This window comes from Hibiscus syriacus, unplaced genomic scaffold, assembly GCF_006381635.1.
Source record: "Hibiscus syriacus cultivar Baekdansim isolate YM2019G1 unplaced genomic scaffold, ASM638163v2 tig00005929_pilon, whole genome shotgun sequence".
In the NCBI taxonomy this organism is placed as follows: domain Eukaryota; kingdom Viridiplantae; phylum Streptophyta; class Magnoliopsida; order Malvales; family Malvaceae; genus Hibiscus; species Hibiscus syriacus.
Window position 1 is genome coordinate 464,543 of NW_024062071.1, and position 22,408 is coordinate 486,950.

Sequence of the window (22,408 nt, forward strand, 5' to 3'; positions counted from 1 at the left end):
AAAAACATCCTCTTCTTTTCCTTAGGAAATGCTTGCAACTCCTGCCCTTCCACCAACCTGAACCCGACCCCAACCCCACTCCATCTGCACTAGGCAGATGCCCCATAGATGCCTTTAAGTTAGGTGTGTGCGCGAATGTGCTTAACTTGGTCTATGTCACTGTCGGTTCACCCCGGTGCAGCCATGTTGTGCCCTTCTCCAAGGCCTCGTCGACTTCGAATCCGCCGGCTGCCTTTGCACCAATATTAGAGCTAACATCCTAGGCATCAACCTTAATATCCCAAATCTCCCTTAGCTTGCTTCTCAACGTTTGCTCAAGGAATGTTCCTACTGGCTTCCAATGCTAGATCCCGACTCTTTCAAGTGTCATGATCTCTAAGGGACATGAAAAGACATGTATTTGTCAGTACTTGTATCATTTCCATACTTGTTTGCTTTACATTTGTGTTTGTATTATTCTCTAAACTTGTATCAGGGCTGTTTTATTTTGCTGCTTGTGTGTTCGTGTATGTTTTCCCTTGTGCATGTACTATTTTTCCTCAATTAGGTTAGGAGAGTTTTTAATGAGACATGCATTCAAGTTGGTCTTGGGACCTTTTTTTAATAAAATATTTTGCCGATATAAAATATTTTTCACTCTAAACATGAATTTGATCAAATCTGAATTTAAATTTTAAATTCAACGTTTTCTTCTTTGATTTTATTTAGCCGGTGGTAATATCGATTTTAATACTGATTGTCGACCATCGGTTATCTTTTCTCTTTGTTTCCTTTTTAATTTTTAATAAGAATAATTCTTTCTTTGTGTCGCGTTTATCTATACTTTTGTGGCACGTTTTTCTATGTCTTTTGGTAGTTTTCGGTGCCGTTTTTTTCGTTTATCTTTTTTTCTCATGATTGGATTTGACATCGTCACGACTGATCAAGATAACGCTTATTTGTTACCATGATGATCTTCCCTACTTTAGATGCTCGGAGTGGTTTAGATACACAATTTGCATTCGTGAATAGTTTTCTCATGTCGCTCGACTTCAAATTTACGATTTGTTTGTGGTTTTCAGTAGCTTCATCCATTTTGTGGTTTATTTGTTGATACAGTCAAATTTATTCGTATCTTTATTTTGTTCGAACATTTTAATTAGGTTTTTTTTAACTTTTTTCTTCTTCGATCCTTATATGATCCAATTGGCTAGTTTTTTGTCAATGAATATATGAAATATCCTAATTATATTTTCATTTATGTTTACGATTATGCTCGTAACTTTTCATTGTAATTTTAGATTTTTTTATTTCTAATAAAACTAATTGCTTTCTAAAAAAATAAAATAAAATTGTATTTAAATTCGATCCCGTAAGAATCGAATAAACGATAGGGTAGGTGTAAAAACTTCTAGCAAAAGGAAGTTTTTATTTATTATATATTTATATTTATTTAAAACATTGTGTGTATGGTCCATTAGGACGGTATTTTTTAGTGGACCAAAGGGTGATGACTTATTTTATATCATATAGTCTTCCATTTTTGGTGCTTTGTACAATTTCCCTGAATGCACGGCAACTTGTTTGATTCACAGAAAATCAACACACCACTGAAGAAACGATATCGCTCAATTGATTATATATATATATACGGTAACAATTCTATAAATATTTTTCATGATGAACACACATGTTAATAACATAAAAATTTTAAATAAGATGGATACAAATAAAATTTTAAAATGAGCATTGTTCGTAAAATAAATAACTAACGTAAGAAAACTCAAATTTCAAGGTGGGTACAAAAAATTTCAAGGTGAACATAACCAGTAAAATAAGTAATAAATCAAAGAAAATTCGGATTTACGTGCCCACCCTGACCAAGTATGGCTCCGTCACTGGATGTATTGTATTTGGATTCTTGAACGTTGATCTTAATTAATACTTCATCTATCCCATTAAAAGCGTCTCATTTGATTTTTAAAATTGTCATATTCAAAATATCCTAATAAAAGGTCAACAAACAACGACATTTATATTTTCTTTTTTATTATTATATATCTTACTTTTTTTACACTTATAAAAAATTAGTCAAAATTATCAATCATTTTTTAATAATAATTTTATTATTATTAGTCAAATACTTCCTAAAATTACGTGTATATAAAGCCAAGTCTTTCGATTCTTGGATGTTGATATGGCATGATGTTGTCAACTTTTTATCCCTTCTTCAACTTGCTTTCAAGATCATCTCGTCGGCAAAACAGAAGGAGCCAACCGAGGGATTAGGAATGCGCTATAGGGTTAAAGTCGGGTTGATTTTTTTTATATAAATATTATATTTTTATTCTTCTTTTAATTTAATTACAATATATAATAGATAATTACATTATTATTTCAGGTCCGATCAAATCAGTTCAAAAATTATCATCTTAAATCTGATTTGATCTTATCTTATAAAAAATTGATCATATATCTATCGAGTATGGATCTCATGTCCATCTTTACCGTTGACTTTTACTTAAATCGGAGTTAGTGTCGGATATAAAATTTATTGTTATATATTAATTTTTATCTATTTAAAAGATATTTTTGTATCATTATTAATATCGAGTTGATTGACTGAGTAATTCTAATAGGATATATAACATTACATAGTTGGGATTCAGATTATATGTGCTTTATAATTCTTTAGCTAATTTCATTTTTAGAGAGCCATTGCTCAAAGATTCAGATGTGGATCTCAAGATTTTAAGGATTATTTTAATAATATGCGATAGTTATAAGGTAAATATGTTCAAGAAAATTTAGACGATTATCAATGCATACATACTTTACAAACACAATTGTTCAAACCCAGAATATTAAAAGATAACGACATTCATTCTACTAGTAATATGGCTCGATAATGCATTAAGCAACGGAAATAATATTTTTGTAACATGCAATACAATACAAACTTGTTTATTGATTGTTTAAGTGAAACTAAGGTACAAAAGTAAGGTACGCATATATAAATAATACTTCATGATTTATTCGGGCATACCAAAAGTCCAAACTAAACACACCCAGAAAAAGACGTAAACATTGCTTGAAATAGAGTGGAAATGAGCTTAATAAGCACATTTGTAACCGGCAGGCAGTTCCTTTCCACATGAGTTGAGCAGCAAGGACAATGAAATGGGAACATTGAGGTTAGCCCCCAACACATTGGCCTTGATCGCCGTGCAGAGGCAAACGGCGGCATCGAGGTCGGCCAGCCCCGAAATGAGACCGCAGCATTTGGTCCTCGACGAGCTCCCGATGACAACGTGTACCAATCCGCCCAACAAATCAGCACACACACCCAGTTTGAGTGTGTCTTTGGGGCAAGTGGCCGGCCTTTTCGGTCCAGATGGCGGGACCTTGGGGGAAGGCTTGGGGATCTTGTGTGGCGGTGGTGGGCATGGCACGTAGGTCGAGCTGACCAATGTGAAGAACAACAGGTTCACGGCAACGAGAAGTGCTGCCGATGCAACAGTGGATTTTGCCATGTTTCGCAACAAAGAATTAGTGATATATTATGAGAGTGATGAAATGGAGAAGCAGGGCAAAGGGTTTTTATAGGCGAACTAAGGACTGGTTTTTCAATGGTTTTGAGAGAAAGTATCCCACGTGGGCACGCCGAGTTGTGGGTACAACCAGGCAAATCACAAGACATGCAGGGCAGGGTTTTAAAAAACGGTCCGCGACTGCGATTTCGGTCGCGATATAACGGTTTTGTCGCCGTCCGAGTTACCCGCGACGGCCGCAATAGCGTCCGCAACGGCCGTAATCACGATAAATCCGAAAAAACCGAAAACGCGACCGCGATTTGAAACCCTGTTATGTAGGGATAAGCCTAACAAATCTGATTAAAAACTATGGATTTCTCTAAGTTGTCAATTATTAGAATAAATCATTATTTTAAAGTTAAAAGACGGAAATAAAAAAATATAAACACTTCTTGTTTTCTTCTATACTAGTTGATATGCCACTTGTAATATCATAATATGAACATTAAGACTCCATAGGTCGTCTAAGTTCGATCTATTTTGGTGTCGTGTATTCTATATAGGATTTAGAATTTAAGAATTTACAATTCAGATAATATTATCGAACAGTTACTCGTATATAAATCTTTAAATATATAAATACCAAAATGGGAAAAGAGAAATAGTTGTGGAACCATGGATGAATGGAAAGGTCAAGTGGACATAAGTGCATACATGTGAATGGTGATGAGGTAGTATTGTCTCTTAGCTTTCATGGTGAACTGGAAATAACCCAGAGCCATGGATGTGGATTTGCAGATGTTAGGGGTAGGGATTGACGTGGGATTTTATGTTAAGAGTCGAACTTGAACTTATAGAATTATATGGAATGGCTGATTTCTCAGCTAAAGAAGGCATGTCTAGAAGTGTCCTTTTTAAAGCTTGGTGGTAAGTTGTCTTTATTTAGTCGTTTTGCAGGGATGTCCGCATTCCTTTGCTTCCTTAATTTGCTGTGGCTTAAGAACTGTTGTGTTGTACTGTTAGCTTTGCTGGTGTATTTCTTTTCTCAGTTTATGCAGGGCTAAGCTATTGCTTGCCTACCAGAGTGAATGTTGTGCGGTTTGGTCGTTATGTTTTATTGATGCTGTTGTAAGTGGATCGTTTTCGCCTAGTTAAGATGCTGTCTTCATTAATCGAAGTCGTAAGAAGATCTTGTGTTAACATTTTAATTATACTATAATCAAAACACATGAGAATGCTTCAGTGGGTTTGAATTATCGATTCTTCAGGCTAACAAACCCTAAACATTCCGATTCAGCTTAGCTACATTCGCACTTGATTCATGTATTGTGCTGAAATATAAAAGCCACGGCCATATATGTATATAACTTGCTTTGGACGATCTTATTAATAAATGGATAAAGAAACAACAAGGAATATAGCAATTAATACGAGTCTTTTCATGTCCCTTAGAGATACGGCAGAAATCTCCAAGAAGGACAGCTGAAGGAAAGTATTAGACTTATTCGGCATCAACTCCCACTGGGGAGTTATAACAACATACGAAAACACTGATTTGATTAATTTTCCCACTGGGAAATTGAACCACTTATTTTACGCTAATTCTCAGAATCCGAACTCGATAATTCAGATTTCATATTAGAGTTAATTGCTGCTGTTCCATGCTTTTCCAAAATAGGATGATAATTGCAACTTACAGACCGAGACAAAATGGATTACAGATTCAAAATGGAATAATTAATCTGTACTTTGTCAAAACATCATGCTCTTCCATTATCTTCTAAAAATTTCGTTGAGATTTTATTCACATTAAACTTTGCACAAGACGTGGAATATGGAGCTCATGAGAAAGAGACATGACATGGAGACAGACCAGTTTGAGAAGCTTCCTTGTTAATAATTCTAAAATTACTGCTTACAAAATACAAACCCTTTTCTTGTCGGTCTATGGCATCTTGTAGGTGCTATGTCTTGAGTTCTTGGCGTGTTGTTAATGGAAGTATTCCTGCTGGACTGAACTGTAGGCGAGCTTAGAACATTAAGTCTTGTTTTCTTGTATACTAGTTGATATGCCACTTGTAAGATCACAATATGAACATTAAGACTCCATAGGTCGTGTAAGTTCGATCTATTTTGCTGTCGTGTATTCTATATAGGATTTAGATTTAGGATTTAAGAATTTACAGTTCAGATAATTTTAGAATTTTAGGGCCCCATCCACCCCACTTAGGTCGATCCCTGAATAGAGCACATGGCACCTTAATTATGGCTTCCATGAATTCATTTACCCACTGCTCCTCAAGATTTCATCAAGGCATTATTCCTCGACACTTTGTTTTGTTTAGTATATTCATTAATCATTAATTTTCTTCTTTTTTTTTCATGAAATTAATCATTAATTTTCTTTTGAGCTTTCTGCGGATTCCCCCACAACTGAAACCCTACTCACGGCCAAACATCCTTTAAATCCAGGTATAGGAAAAAATATTAGATTGTCCCGACTCACCACATCATTTGTGATCCAATTAATAATATTTGTCCATATCATTTCTTTCTCAAGGTGAATCTTCACCTCTTTCCTACGTATAAGTAAGATGTGGATAATTATTTTAAAATTTGTGTCTCTCATTCGCTAACACAACGGATGACGTGATGAACTGGATATATCAAATAGTTTCTCAGATTGAACAAATCTTTTGTGATTGTTTCAAATAAATCATTTATCTTTATGTATAGGTTGGGATAAAAATAAAGTTTTGAGTATACTATTAAACTAAAAAAATTAAATTTATGTATTTCATTGAACCAAAAGATTTTAGACGTGAAATTAAATTTTAATTAAGAGATAGGTGATTCATAGGATTAAATGTTATTGAACCGAAAAATAGGTGTTTTTAATTCAGAGATAAAAGTAGAAATTTTATTGTTTGATTCATTTACTAAAATTTATCTTGGTTTTCAATAACCTCTAAAAAAAGTTATTTTTATAATTCAAAAAATTCTATAAATATATTTTGGTGGAAATTTTCGTTAATAATTTTAGAAGTGATTTAAACCGTAAAAGTAAGGTTATTTTTTTATTTTCAAGTGTTCAGAGAGTTTTGTATAAGATGAAAAAGATACGATTAAGTTTAAACTGATTAGTATTGTATATTATAAAAAAAGTAATTAGTCGAGTATCATATCTCAATCAACATGTTAAGGTCCAACTCATATGATTGTCAACTTTTTAACAAAAAAAATATGAATTTAGAACATAATGAGTAGTTGAGTGACCATTTTGTAACTTTTAATAGTCGAGGAACTCAATAAAACAACTCCTTATAGTAGAGGGATCATTTTGTATATTTTAATAATCAAGGGTCTCAATAAAACAAAATGTTATAGTCAGGGGTCTATTTGTGTACATTACCCAAAATAATAATTAATCTATACAACTAGAAGAATTCAATTATGACAATAATTCTAAGAATTATAACGTGTCTTATCGGATTATGACAACGTTAACTAATCAAAATTCGGTTACATCAAAGTTATGTTTTGTTTCTTGATATCGTTTAAGTAAGATTTCATGTTCGAGTTTTCTGTATGAAAAAAATTCTCGTTGGAAGACTCACCCACCAAAACCAGGTATGCGACCGGGGTCAATTCAGATTAATCAAAACGAAGCCTTAGAACTAGAGGGTAACCAAAAAAAGTTATGTTTTGTTTTATAATATTAAATTAAATACAATTGCTTGGTTGAGTTGGACATGTCTACTCCGAAGAGTCAAGTCGTTGTCTTAATTAATTACAGTTGTAAGAAGATTTCGTGTTTACATTTTAATTATATTTTTCTCGGTAAAATTTGTTTTATTAAAGGTTTAAAGAAACAAAAACAAGACTTATGTATCTCGTTAAAAATCTCTCTACATTTAATTGGAGGAAAAGAATACAACACAACTAAATAACAGATACAACTCGACAAAAAAAGTAACAGAACGTCACCAATTAACAAAAGCCTATACGATATAAATAAAAATTCAGCACATTGCAATTACAACCCCGGCTTTTCCTTATGAAAAATCCCTTACCACCGTGCTTTAAAAGCTCACTCCTATATACCCTTGCGTTGGCTCGAAGACCCGTCGAACCAATGTGGCATATAGGCGCATAAACAAATTTTAATTATATTATAATCAAAACACATGCTCATCCCTTGTACGAATGAAGTAAACAAATTGCAACTATTCAGACCACGAGAATGGTTCATGGGGGTTTGAATTATATGTTATTAAGGCTAATACTAAACCCTAAGCTTTCCGGTTCAGCTTAGCTACATTCACACTGAATTGAGGTAAAGTTGATGAAGAGTTGTTGATTCATTTATAGCTAAAATATAAAATACGCGGCCGTATGTAAAACTAGCTTTAGAGATGTTATTAATAAATGCATAAAGGAATATAGTAATTAATGCAAGTCTTTTTCATGTCCCTTTGAGATACAGCAGAAATCTCCAAGGACACTTGAAGAAAAGTATTGGACTTATTCAACTCCCACTTGGAAATTATAACAACAATCGAAAACACTGATTTACTACAAATAAAGGAAACCACGACCAACATGATCAAGATATTGAAAACTTAGAATTTAGCATTGGAAGCCAGTGCTCCTTCCGCAAACGTTGAGAAGCAAGCTAAGGGAAACTGGGATATTAAGGTTGAGCCCCAACACGTTAGCCCTGAGTGCGGTGCATAGGCAAACGGCAGCTTCGAGGTCAACCAGGCCTTGGAGAAGGGAGCAGCATGGCTGCACCGGGGGTGAACCAACTACGACATTGACCAAGTTAAGCACATTGGCACAGACGCCTAATTTAAGAGCATCCCTAGGGCATCTGCCTCTTGCAGATGGAGTGGGGGTGGGGTTCGGATTTGGCCTCGGGTTAGGGTTAGGGTTGGTGGAAGGGCAGGAGTTGCAAGCATTGCCTAGGGAGAAGAATAGGATGTTGAGTGCCAGAAAAAGGGCCATGGAAGCTGATCTTTTTGAGGCCATTTGATCTTCTCAAAACCCTAGTTGGCTTAGAGCTAAAAGTACAAGTGTTTAGGATGTGGAGTTTTGAGTGAAGGGGGGAGGGGTTTTATATTGTTTTCAAGAGGCCTGGTGGGTTATATTTATAATGCTAGATTAATTGATCAAATTGAAGGATAATCAAATTGAGCTGGCTGTTGAAGTTTGGACCTTTGTGATTATAGCACATTGCCATGTTCGGATGTTCCCATTGCTCCATAATTCAGTTTTCATATTAGAGTTAATTGCTGATGTTCCATGCTTTTCCAAAATAGAATGATAATTGCAACTCACAGACCAAGACAAAATGGATTACAGATTCAAAATGGAATAACTAATCTGTATTTTGTCAAAACATCACGTTCTTCCATTATCTTCTAAGATTTTCTTTGAGATTTTATTCACATTAAACTTTACACAAGACGTGGAATATGGATCTCACGAGAAAGAGACATGACATGGAGACAGAGCAGTTTGAGAAGCTTCCTTGTTAATAATTCTAAAATTACTGCTTACAAAATACAAACCCTTTGCCTGTCGGTCTATGGCATCTTGTAGGTCCTAAGTCTTGAGTTCTTGGCGTGTTGTTAATGGAAGTATTCCAGCTGGACTGGACTGTAGTGTCACGGGCGAGCTTAGAACCTTGGTAAGATCAGTTTTGTATGGTCTAGTTCGATCTTTTGAATATATATAAAAAAAAGATTAATTTGTTCAAATATTTGATCTTAATTTCATCTGTTATTTTACGTCAAATTTCCTTGGCTGTAAGAATCGAAAACCAAATCTTTTTTTCTGTAGAGCACTAGCGAGTAGTCAGCAACAGCCCAATTTTCACGCGGACTAAACGAAGAATTTCGATTGCTTTGAAAATGAGTTGCCATAGAAGGCAGAGGGAATCTAAATCTTCGAGCAGCGGCACCAAAGTAAACGCCGATCGGTCGAAGAATTCTGGTTGCTTTGCAACACCGGAAATGTTGACTCCTCCGCCAAGTTGCACGTTGATAATTACAAAGCCTTGATTTAGACCATTAGCACGCATTACACCAGTCTTTTCACATTAAAATCCTGTTAATATTATTGTTAGGGTTGTAAACGAGAGGTGAGAATTTAATTCGTGTTATTAACAAATCAAAATAAACTACTTTATAATATACGGTTTTTATATTATCAACTTGGTTAATTTTTTATTTTTTTATATTAAATTACAACTAATATTAATATTTATATGTTGTTTTATTAAATGTAATATACGGTTTTTATGAACTTAAGTTCATTTTTGAGTTTGAGTCAGAGCTTTAATCAAGTTAAGTATGAGTTCAAGTTTTTTTCGTACTCGAGTTGAGTTTCAATTTTTAATTTTAAGTTTGAGTAGAGATTAACAATTTCAAGCTCGAGACTTTTCCAATCGAGCTTAATTTTAAACTTTTCGGATCAATTCAAATTTAGTAATATTCGAGCTTGACTCAGCTAGTTTATAACCCTAATTGTTGTTAACAATGAATTTTATCTTAACGTGGATTGATATTATTATTATTTTAATAATTTAAAAGTGATAAATTTTTAATGTATTTAAATATATAATGTTTTAAATTAAAATTTAAATATTAAATATATCTAAATATAAAACTCATTATAATTCAATGGTCTATGCCCACAATTTAGTCCTTGAACAGACAAAAGTCATGCTATCAACTTCTGAATTGAATACACACTTACAATAAATGTTTACCATTATGATCGTAAACTAAATACATAATTATAATAATTTTTTTAATTTATTAACACAATAAATTAGTCACTTGAGAATGAATAAGGATCAAATAAGGAAAAAGGTTAAAAATATAATCAAGAAATTCGAATAGAGATAGATACAAATATATTTGATTGCATCGGCAAACGAACCATAAAAGAGAATCAAAACTACTGAAAGATTACCGACAAACCATATATTAGATTCGAGTAACATTGAGAAAACTATCCACGAACGCAATCGCATATCCAAATTCAATCTAAAGATCCAAAGTAGTGAAGATCAACTGGATAACAAACAATTGTCATCTTAATCAATCAAGACATCGTCAAATTCAACCCTAAGAAAAAGATTAAACGAAAATAACAGGCAAACAACGGATAAAATAGACTAATAACTAGCTTTAGACATCTTATTATAAATGGATAAAGAAACAACAAGGAATATAATACAAGCCTTTTCATGTCCCTTAGAGATACAGCATAAATCTCTAAGAAAGACACTTGAAGGAAAGTATTAGACTTATTCAATAGTATCAATTCCCACTAGGATATTATAGCAACAGACGAAAACATTGATTTACTGAAAATAATGGGAACCATGACAAAGATGATCAAGATACTGAAACTGAGAATTTAGCATTGGAATCCAGTACTCCTTCCGCAAACGTTGAGAAGCAAGCTAAGGGAAACTGGGATATTAAGGTTGAGTCCCAACACGTTAGCCCTGAGTGCGGTGCATAGGCAAACGGCAGCTTCGAGGTCGGCCAGGCCTTGGAGAAGGGAGTAGCATGGCTGCACCGGGGGTGAACCAACTACCACATTGACCAAGTTAAGCACATTGGCACAGACACCTAATTTAAGAGCATCCCTGGGGCATCTGCCTCCTGCAGATGGAGTTGGGGTGGGGTTCGGGTTCGGCTTTGGCCTCGGGTTAGGGTTAGGATTGGTGGAAGGGCAGGAGTTGTAACCCCCTAGACCCGGCCTATGCGTTTCGACTAAGTCTAGTGGATCACATACATGATTCTTAAAGACATTTTCTGAAACCGTTATTCAATCAATGTAAAATCACATTATAAATATATTGAAATAAATTATACTATCAAAACCCAACTTGTAAATATAATACCAATAAGTAATAAATTAATTTAAAACAGGTCTTCAAAATCAAAATCATGATAAACCAAACAGTAATAGCAAAAGTGTCATCATCATAAAATACAATACTTTAAAATAAGGTCTATGTCACCAAAATAAAGTCAACTTGCAAGATAAAACATTACAATCAGATGTACTTCAAGAGATGTGTTGATCCTCCAAGTGCTCGAACCGATATATCTAACCAACAGTATCTGAAAGGGGAAAAAACATTTTTGAAAGGTGAGCTAGGCTCAGTGTGTCCCAATATTACCTTAAAATCACAATAGGTACATTTAACAAATCATAGTCCAGTAAATCTCATAAATTCATAAAAGAGTTTAACTTTTAAAAATCATAGTTTAAACTCTTTTCTTGTACACCATCAGTAATTTCCAAAACTATTTTCCATATAGCTTACACTAAGCACACAGCAAAAAGAAAGCCAACCTAAGGATAAGCTTTATAGCTTGTATCCTTAAGCCCGTAAGTCCAAGTCCATATAGCTTACCCTAAGCACACAGCAAGGGAAGCCAACCTAATGTATCTTGGGTCCCCAAGAGTCACATTAGGCCCATTCTGTTTATTAGCTTGATCAGAGTTATACTATTGTAATTCAATCCAAAAGTTCAATTGCACCGTGACACAAATTCCATAAATCATCACATTAAATTGGTGCATCAATAAAACAGTAACCAAAGAACTCAGTGTACCTCATATTAAAACCAATAAAATAGTTCAGTAATAATTAGGGAACACACCTCGATAATAGGTTCAAATAGTAGATCTACTGATTGCTGGTTTCACCACGCTCTGCTACAGTTTTCGAACGTAATTTATAATAACACTATATTACTAATGGGTAATATAAATAAATCTTTAAAATCATAAAATTTATGGGTCTTACGGGTGAATACTAGCATACATTGTTTAACTGATCTAGAAGAGTTGGGTCGAGCTGTCGAACGATCCGGAGAGTCTCTTGTACCTTCAAACAATAATAATTTATCAGCCCCAAAATCCTACTTAATTGTTCAAAGCTAAAATTCTTAAGTATATAAGCATTTTCAGGGTTTGACTATCAATTTGGAGGATTTCGGGTTTGAATTTGGCCAAACGGATTGCGGAATCGGAATCAGAACGTCGAAAACATAAAGTATGACTTTTCGAAAATTTAAATTCTTGGTCAAATTCAAAGTCAACTACTTTGACCGTCGATTTAGAGGCCTTCGGGTTCGAATTTGACGAAACGGACTTCAGAAACAGATTCGGGACGTCGAAAAAATCAGAATAGGTATACTCGGAAAAGATTAACGGTCGTTTAATGGTCTGTCAAAGCCATTTTAAGTTTTGGTCAAAGGAGGTCAACGGTCACGATCAATGGTCAGGTAGGGTCAACGGTCGGGTCGGGTCAGATCGGGAAAACCGGTTTGAACCGATCGAAATCGGTCAAACCGGTCAAAACCGGTTCAAAACCGGTCAAACCGGTTTTCAGCCACTCACTCTCCCTGCGGCGGCGCGTATGGCGTGTGAGGCCTCTTCCGGGGGTCTAAAAATTACGGAAAAATTTCTAAAAATTATTTTGAGCGATTTCAAGATACTTACAAAGATCAGTTCAAATTTTGAACGGCGGAGAGCTCGATTTCAACTCGGCCGAATCTTTGACTGCTCGATTTCAACGGCGGAGACCAAGGTTGACACCGGCGGACTCGAAACGGCACAAGGAACACGATGGTGCGGGAGGTGTCGAAAACGGAGCAACGATCGGCGGTGAATTTAAGATTTTCCCAGCGATAGAGCTAACAAAAACGTCGAGACTTTGATTGTAAATTCTCAACGTTTGGCAGCGTTTCGCTTCAATTAAATTGAAGGATTTGTTCCTGACTCGATAACGAACACGATGGTGATTTCAAAACGACGATCGGAATTCGGACGGCGTCGGGATCTAAGTCGGAAACCGGCGTAGGGGGAAGGGAATTTGGGAGTGTGGTTTCTGTTTTTGAAACAGAAACCACACGTATATCATATAACCCCAAACTTACCTAACTTTTTGGGTAAATTCAGGGCTTAGTCCTGAATTTTCTTTAACTCTAAAATAAGCTCCAAGTTTTAAAATCTTTCAATTTAGTCCCCACAATTTACCAATTTTCACAATTAAAACCTCCAATTTAATTAAATACTATTTTGAAAATATCCGGGTTGTTACAATTCTCCCCCTCTACAAGAAATTTCATCCTCGAAATTTACCTTATGAGAATAGTTGAGGAAACTGAGCCTCAATTGACTCCAATGTCTCCCAAGTAGCTTCTGAGGGGCCTCGATTACTCCATTGAACTTTGACCATTGGAATACGCCTATTCCGAAGAACTCGCTCATCTCTTTCTAAGATCTGGATGGGCTCCTCCTTATATGACAAATCAGGTCTCAGCTCTACCTCATCAACTTGAATGATGTGATCTGGATCTCGACTGTATCGCCTTAACATAGACACATGAAAAACATCATGAATACGATTAAGATGGGAAGGCAACTCAAGCTGATAAGCAACAGGTCCAACTTTCTTCAGAATACGATACGGCCCAATAAATCGCGGACTCAGTTTACCCTTACGTCCAAATCTCAATACTTTCTTCCATGGAGATACCTTGAGAAAAACCTGATCTTCAACGTCAAACTGTATATCCTTCCTCCTTTGATCTGCATAAGATTTCTACCTATCAAATGCCTCTTTCAGACGGTCACGGATCAATCTGACTGTGTCTTCTGTCTCCCGCACTAACTCAGGTCCCAAAGTCTTCCTATCACGCAACTCAGTCCAACAAAACGGGGTGCGACACCTACGCCCATAGAGTGCTTCATAGGGTGCCATACGAATGCTGGTCTGGTAACTGTTATTATAAGCGAATTCAGCCAAAGGCAAAAAGTTCTCCCAGCTACCACGAAAATCAATTACACAACCCCGTAACATATCCTCCAGAATCTGAATTACTCTCTCAGATTGACCATCAGTTTGTGGGTGGAATGAGGTACTTAATCCAATCTCGTACCCAAAGCCGTATGTAGCGCCTTCCAAAATCTTGAAGTAAATCTCGGATCTCGATCTGAAATGATAGATAACGGAACACCATGCAATCTGACAATCTCTGAAATATACAACCTCGCCAACTTGTCCAACGTATATTACCCATACAGAAATGAAGTCAGCTGACTTTGTAAGTCTGTCAACAATCACCCAAATTGAGTCCTTTTTCGAAGGAGTCATAGGTAAACCAGTAACAAAATCCATAGTAATACGCTCCCATTTCCATTCACGAATCTTGATAGGTTGTAACAAACCTGATGGATGTTGATGTTCTGTCTTAACTTGCTGACAAGTCAAACACCTCGCCATAAAATTCGAGATGTCCTTCTTCATGCCGACCCAATGATACCTCTCTCTCAAATTCTGATACATCTTATCTCCACCGGGGTGCATAGCATATGGACTACTATGAGCCTCAGTAAGGATAGTCTATCTCAACTCAACATCATCAGGCACACAATACCGACCTTTGAAGCATAAACTTCATCCTGATCAAGGGCGTAATCTGAGCTTGTCCCTTGCTCTACTTGCTCAAAGATGGAAAGCAAGGAGCTATCAAGGGGTTGCTTAGCTTTGATCTCATCAACCAAGGTCGGCTTAACTTGTAATTCTGCTAACAGAGTGCCACGTCATATAAATTCATCCTGGCCATTAAAGATCTCAACTCTGTTACCGTCTTTCGACTCAAAGCATCCGCTACAATGTTAGCTTTACCAGGGTGATAATCAATCACGCAATCATAATCCTTTAGAAGTTCTAGCCAGCGTCGCTGTCTCAAATTAAGCTCCTTCTGGGTCAGAAGATACTTTAAGCTCTTATGATCCGTGAAAATGTAACACTTCTCTCCATAAAGATAGTGTCTCCAAATCTTCAAGGCAAAAATTATTGCTGCCAACTCCAAATCGTGATTAGGATAATTACACTCATGCGGTCGCAGCTGACGGGATGCATAAGCCACCACCTTACTTTCCTGCATTAGAACACAGCCGAGTCCTAAGTGTGATACATCACTATACACTGTAAAATCCTTCCCGGACTCTGGTTGAATCAACACTGGTGCTTGAGTCAATACCGCCTTTAATTTCTCAAAGCTGTCCTGTTGTGCCTTACCCCAGTCAAACGGCACATTCTTCCTTAACAACTTTGTCAAAGGAGAAGCAATGATCGAGAAGCCCTCAACAAAACGTCGATAATAACCAGCCAAGCCCAAGAAACTACGAATCTCAAAGATATTCTTGGGTCGTTTCCAATTCACAATAGCTTCAATCTTGCTTGGATCGACCTGAATACCTCGCGCTGAAATTATATGCCCCAGAAACGACACTTCTTGAAGCCAAAACTCACACTTGCTTAGTTTGGCATAAAGACGATGCTCTCTCAAAGTCCGCAGAACGATCTTCAAATGCTCGTCATGCTCTGCCTCAGTACGAGAATAGATCAAAATATCATCAATGAAAACCACCACAAATTGATCCAAATATAGTCGGAACACCCCATTCATCAAATCCATGAAAGCTGCAGGAGCGTTCGTCAAACCAAAAGGCATCACTAAGAATTCATAATGACCATATCTAGTGCGAATGGCCGTCTTTGCAACATCAGATCCTTTAACTTTCAATTGATAATACCCCGAACGAAGATCAATCTTAGAGAATACAGTAGCTCCTCGTAATTGATCAAATAAGTCATCGATCCTGGGTAATGGATATTTATTCTTGATTGTCATCTTGTTCAACTTCTGATAGTCAATACATAATCTTAGCGACCCATCCTTCTTTTTCACGAACAGAACTGGAGCTCCCCAGGGTGGGGTACTATATCGGATAAATCCTCGATCGAATAATTCTTGCAATTGGACCTTCAACTCCTTAAGTTCTTTTGGAGCCATGCGATAAGGTGCCATAGAAATAGGTGCAGATCCTGGATAAGTCTCAATCTCGAACTCTACCTCTCTATCAGGAGGTAACCCAGGCAACTCCTCCGGAAAAACATCAGGAAACTCGCTAACTGTACGAATCTCCTCGATCGTGGACAATGCACCTTTGGTGTTCAAAATACAAGCAATGAAAGTCTCATATCCCTTACGGATCATACGATCAATTTTCATCACTGAAACTATATTGGAGAGATAGCCGCGACGTTCAACAATTAACACAACAGTCCGACCATCAGAAGTTTTCAGAGTAGCTCTCTTGTACTCGCAATCCAGATTTACCTTGTGTTTAGTCAACCAATCCATCCCAAGAATTAGATCAAACTCCTCTAAAGGAAGCTCCATAAGATCAGCGAGAAATATTTCTCCATGAACCTCCAGAGGACAACGCCGAAATACTTTATTCACTAAAATCGCATGTCCTACTGGACTCGTAACCGTAACATTATTTTCAGTGTTCTCTATCGGAATCTGAAGGTTTCGAGATACCGAGCTCGATACATAGGAGTGAGTGGAGCCATTGTCTAGTAATGTAAAGTATGGAATGGAATATATAGTAAATGTACCTGCAATAACCTCAGGCTCATCTCTGTCATCCCGACGTCTAGTGGCATAAACCAAAGCTGGTTGTCTAGCCTCAGAAACTGTTGGCCCTCTATTTTGCTGAGGTCGGGCTCTACTGTCTGTCTTGGATGCTGATCCTCGAGTCTTTCCTTGACTACGATCTCTAATTGGGATCTGTACTGTAGTCTGAGAACGCACAGGAGTCTGAGTAGCGGTCTGCTCAAACGAAGCTAGCTGAGGATAATCCCTCCGAAAATGACCACTAGATCCACACTGATAGCAAAGACCCATCTTCGTACGACACTCTCATGTGTGTTGTTTACCACAAAACTCACAGAGGAACCTATGATAATACGACGAGGAACCGCCTCGACTGCTAACTAACGGTGAGGATGCTGCAAGCCTGAAACGTGTATTGCTTCTCTGAGGGGCAGAAGTACGAGTCCTCTTCCCGGACTGTGCTGATGACTCAATAGGGCCTGAAAATTTCCTAGATCGTTCATGATCAACACGCTCTCTACCAGAAGCTAAAACCTCCACTTCTTCAGCATCTTTGGCTCTGCCCACCAGACATCAAATATCATCCTGATGGGTTACAACTTGCCTACGCAGCTCGTATCTGAGTCCAAGGGCAAATTTACGACATCGATCTCTCTCAATAGGTACCATACTGAATCCATACTTCAGCAACTTCAAGAACTCGATCTCATACTCAGAAACGGTCATGTCTCCCTGTACCAGGTCTTGAAACTGCTGACGTCTCTGAGCTAAGTAGCGCTCTCCCAGAAAACGGCTCCGGAAGCGATCCTTAAAGAAATTCCAGGTCAAACGATCAGTAGGAACACTACTGGTTACTGACTCCCACCAAGTGTAGGCATTGCCATCTAACATCGCCACAGCACTCTGATATCTCTTAGTTGAGTCCAAACCCAACTGATCCATGCGTCTCTCTGTATCCTGGAGCCAATCCTCTGCTTCAGTAGGAGCTCCACTAATATGTCCCCCAAAAGTTCTAACTCCATTGGCAATCAAAGTCTGCGAAATAGGAACCTCTGATACAACACCAGTAGCTCTGACTGCTCCCTGTATCAACTGCAGAAATTGTCTACTAAAATTCTCATCCAAAGCAACTCCGGTAGACTCTGACTCAATATCGGTCGCTCATATGATCGGTGTAGTCATGCCAATACCAGCGGCATGAGACAGATTCGTTGGGGTCGTAGGAGCATGATCACCTATCGGAGGTGGGGGATCTACCCGTATCTCATCGATCGGATCTACAAATCTAGCCACTCGACCTCGTCCACGGCCAGTTCGAAGACCACGTCTAGCACTCATTTTTTTTGTGGATCTTGAGTTTACTACAGGAGATAAAACTTACGGTTAGACAAGCACTTGGAGTCTCGAACACAGTTAAAATCTTAATAACTTTGTGACATGGCCTTAGTAACGTGTTTTGTAAAATATTTCTAAAACTGTATTTTCAATGTGGACTCATACACAGTCCGCGGTTTAAAAACTAAAAGCTCTGATACCAATAAATGTAACCCCCTAGACCCGGCCTATGCATTTCGACTAAGTCTAGTGGATCACATACATGATTCTTAAAGACATTTTCTGAAACCGTTATTCAATCAATGTAAAATCACATTATAAATATATTGAAATAAATTATACTATCAAAACCCAACTTGTAAATATAATACCAATAAGTAATAAATTAATTTAAAACAGGTCTTCAAAATCAAAATCATGATAAACCAAACAGTAATAACAAAAGTGTCATCATCATAAAATACAATACTTTAAAATAAGGTCCATGTCACCAAAATAAAGTCAACTTGCAAGATAAAACATTACAATCAGATATACTTCAAGAGATGTGTTGATCCTCCAAGTGCTCGAACCGATGTATCTAACCAACAATATCTGAAAGGGGGAAAAACATTTTCGAAAGGTGAGCTAGGCTCGGTGTGTCCCAATATTACCTTAAAATCACAATATGTACATTTAACAAATCATAGTCCAGTAAATCTCATAAATTCATAAAAGAGTTTAACTTTTGAAAATCATAGTTTAAACTCTTTTCTTGTACACCATCAGTAATTTCCAAAACTATTTTCCATATAGCTTACTCTAAGCACACAGCAAAAAGAAAGCCAACCTAAGGATAAGCTTTTATAGCTTGTATCCTTAAGCCCGTAAGTCCAAGTCCATATAGCTTACCCTAAGCACACAGCAAGGGAAGCCAACCTAATGTATCTTGGGGCCCCAAGAGTCACATTAGGCCCATTCTGTTTATTAGCTTGATCAGAGCTATACTATTGTAATTCAATCCAAAAGTTCAATTGCACCGTGACACAAATTCCATAAATCATCACATTAAATTGGTGCATCAATAAAACAGTAATTAAAGAACTCAGTGTACCTCATATTAAAACCAATAAAACAGTTCAGTAATAATTAGGGAACACACCTCGATAATAGGTTTAAATAGTAGATCTACTGATTGCTGGTTTCACCACGCTCTGCTACAGTTTTCGAACCTAATTTATAATAACACTATATTACTAATGGGTAACATAAATAAATCTTTAAAATAATAAAATTTACGGGTCTTACGGGTGAATACTGGAATACGTGGTTTAACTGATCTAGAAGAGCTGGGTCGAGCTGTCGAACGATCCGGAGAGCCTCTTGTACCTTCAAACAATAATAATTTATCAGCCCCAAAATCCTACTTAATTGTTCAAAGCTAAAATTCTTAAGTATATAAGCATTTTCAGGGTTTGACTATCAATTTGGAGGATTCGGGTTTGAATTTGGCCAAACAGATTGCGGAATCGGAATCAGGACGTCGAAAAACATAAAGTATGACTTTTCGAAAATTTAAATTCTTGGTCAAAGTCAAAGTCAACCACTTTGACCGTCGATTTGGAGGCCTTCGGGTTCGAATTTGACGAAACGAACTTCAGAAACGGATTCGGGACGTCGAAAACTATCAGAATAGGTATACTCGGAAAAGATTAACGGTCGGTTAATGGTCTGTCAAAGCCATTTTAAGTTTTGGTCAAAGGAGGTCAACGGTCACGGTCAACGGTCGGGTCGGGTCGGGTCAGACCGGTTTTCAGCCACTCACTCTCTCTACGGCGGCGCGTGTGGCTCGTGAGGCCTCCTCCGGGGGTCTAAAAATTACGAAAAAATTTCTAAAAATTATTTTGAGCGATTTCGAGATACTTACAAAGATCGGTTCAAATTTTTGAACGGCGGAGAGCTCGATTTCAACTTGGATGAATCTTTGACTGCTCCACCTCCTCAGGCGCCATCGCCGCCGGAGACCAAGGTTGACACCGGCGGACTCGAAACGGCGCAAGAAACACGATGGTGTGGGAGGTGTCGAAAACGGAGCAACGATCGGAGGTGAATTTAAGATTTTCCCGGCGATAGAGCTAACAAAAACGTCGAGACTTTGACTGTAAATTCCCGACGTTTGGCAGCGTTTCGCTTCAATTAAATTGAAGGATTTGTTCCTGACTCGATAACGAACACGATGGTGATTTCAAAACGACGATCGGAATTCGGACGACGTCGGGATCTAAGTCGGAAACCGACGTAGGGGGAAGGAATTTGGGAGTGTGGTTTTCTGTTTTTGAAACAGAAACCACACGTATATATCATATAACCCCAAACTTATCTAATTTTTTTGGGTAAATTCAGGACTTAGTCCCTGAATTTTCTTTAACTTTAAAACAAGCTCCAAGTTTTAAAATCTTTCAATTTAGTCCCCACAATTTACCGATTTTCATAATTAAAACCTCCAATTTCAATTAAATGTTATTTTGAAAATATCTGGGTTGTTACAGGAGTTGCAAGCACTGCTAAGGGAAAAGAAGAGGATGTTGAGTGCCAAAAAGAGGGCCATGGAAGCCGATCTTTTTGAGGCCATTTTGATCTTCTCAAAACCCTACTTGGCTTAGAGCTAAAAGTACAAGTGTCGGAGGATGTGGAATATGGAGGGAAGGGAGAAGGGGTTTTATAGTGTTTTGAAGAGGGCTAGTGGGTTGTTTTTATAATGATATATTAATCAATCAAATGGAAGGATAATCAAATTGAGCTGGCAGTTGAAGTTTGGACCTTTGTGATTATGAGGTAGAAATTATATTATAGCACATTGACATGTTCCCATTGCTCCTGCAGGATCAATCTGTAGATCTACTAACCTTGGCATGAACTATATGATTTGCATACTTATTTCCTCAATGTAATAATCCAAACCCGTAAAGAATATCAAGAAAAGTAACTAGCTGAACAAGATATAGGAGAAGAAAATATTTTAGGAGAAACTAATTCTCAGAATTCAAACTCAATAGTTAGAGGTAAGATCGGTTTTGTTCAGTCTATTTCTTGAATTTTTTGAATATAAAATAATATCATTTCTTCGAATATTTGATCTGAATTTCATCTCTGCCTTACCTTAAATTTCCAGGCTGACAGAATCTAAATCCAAATCTTTTTGTTTGGAGCAATAGCTAGCGAGCTGTCAGCGGCCCATTATTCACGCAGATTAAACGAAGAATTTCGATTGCTTTTAAAATGAGCGGCCGAGAAATTCTATCGGGCTGTAGAGGGAATCTAAATCTTCCTTTTCCATGAGCAACCGCACCAAAGTAAACGCCGATCAGACCAAGATTTCTGTTTGCTTTGCAGCACCGGAGATGTTGACTCCTCCACCAACCTGCACCTTCATTATCACAAAGCCTTGATTTACACCTAGGGACGGGGTCGGGTTTTGCGTCAAACCGACTTAACCTAACAAATATATATTATACACCCAAAACCTGACTTTAGGGTGGCTTTACCCAACCCGACATTTTCAGATAAAATCCGAATCTATCACAGCTCAAAACAAATAAATTTATAAAAAAATATTAATTTTGTTAGATAAAATAAGTATATAATTGAAAAATAAATTATATTATTTTTTGAATCAAGTCGGGTCAGATTTTTCACCATAAACACAAACTCGATCCCACCCGAACACGCTCCCTAACAAAATCTAATCTGACTCGACACGAACCTAATTTTTTAAAAAAAAAAAAAGCACAGCACTATAAGGTAGGATCGGGTCGAAACTCGTGGGTCGAAACTCGTCCCCTGTTTACACCATTAGCACGCATTGAACCCTCTTTTCACATTAAAATTCGGTTAGCATTATTGTTAATTATAGTCGTCTCGACAACAATATCCAAAGCAGAAGGTTAAAATGTCTCACTTATCACATCTCCTTTTACTTAGATTGTCTCGATGTTGATTGATATTGTTATTATTTTAATAATTTAAAGGTGATAAATTTTAAATTATTTAAAATATAATTTTTATACTATA

The 22,408-nt window shown here is 37.0% G+C and overlaps 2 protein-coding genes and 1 long non-coding RNA gene across 4 annotated transcripts; all 3 read right to left on the reverse strand.

Annotated features, from left to right (window-relative positions):
• Positions 1-255: 255 nt before the first annotated feature.
• LOC120200164 lies at positions 256-22,216 on the reverse strand. The gene is made up of 3 exons (XR_005523517.1): positions 22,206-22,216; positions 4,120-4,124; positions 256-356 (listed from the first exon to the last, which is right to left on the reverse strand). It is a non-coding gene; the product is annotated as an uncharacterized LOC120200164 (long non-coding RNA).
• LOC120200155 (14 kDa proline-rich protein DC2.15-like) lies at positions 2,995-3,527 on the reverse strand. Its single transcript, XM_039201063.1, has one exon. The coding sequence runs from the start codon at positions 3,510-3,512 to the stop codon at positions 3,093-3,095; it is 420 nt and encodes a 139-aa protein (XP_039056994.1). The 5' UTR covers positions 3,513-3,527; the 3' UTR covers positions 2,995-3,092.
• On the reverse strand, positions 7,909-21,037 carry LOC120200159 (14 kDa proline-rich protein DC2.15-like). 2 transcript variants are annotated; one of them, XM_039201065.1, is made up of 2 exons: positions 20,903-21,037; positions 7,909-8,476 (listed from the first exon to the last, which is right to left on the reverse strand). In XM_039201065.1, the coding sequence occupies exons 1-2, from the start codon at positions 20,967-20,969 to the stop codon at positions 8,142-8,144; spliced, it is 402 nt and encodes a 133-aa protein (XP_039056996.1). In that variant the 5' UTR covers positions 20,970-21,037; the 3' UTR covers positions 7,909-8,141. The 2 variants fall into 2 exon arrangements, with proteins under 2 accessions (XP_039056996.1, XP_039056997.1); XM_039201066.1 differs by lacking the exon at positions 20,903-21,037 and having other exon boundaries at positions 7,909-8,615.
• Positions 22,217-22,408: the final 192 nt, after the last annotated feature.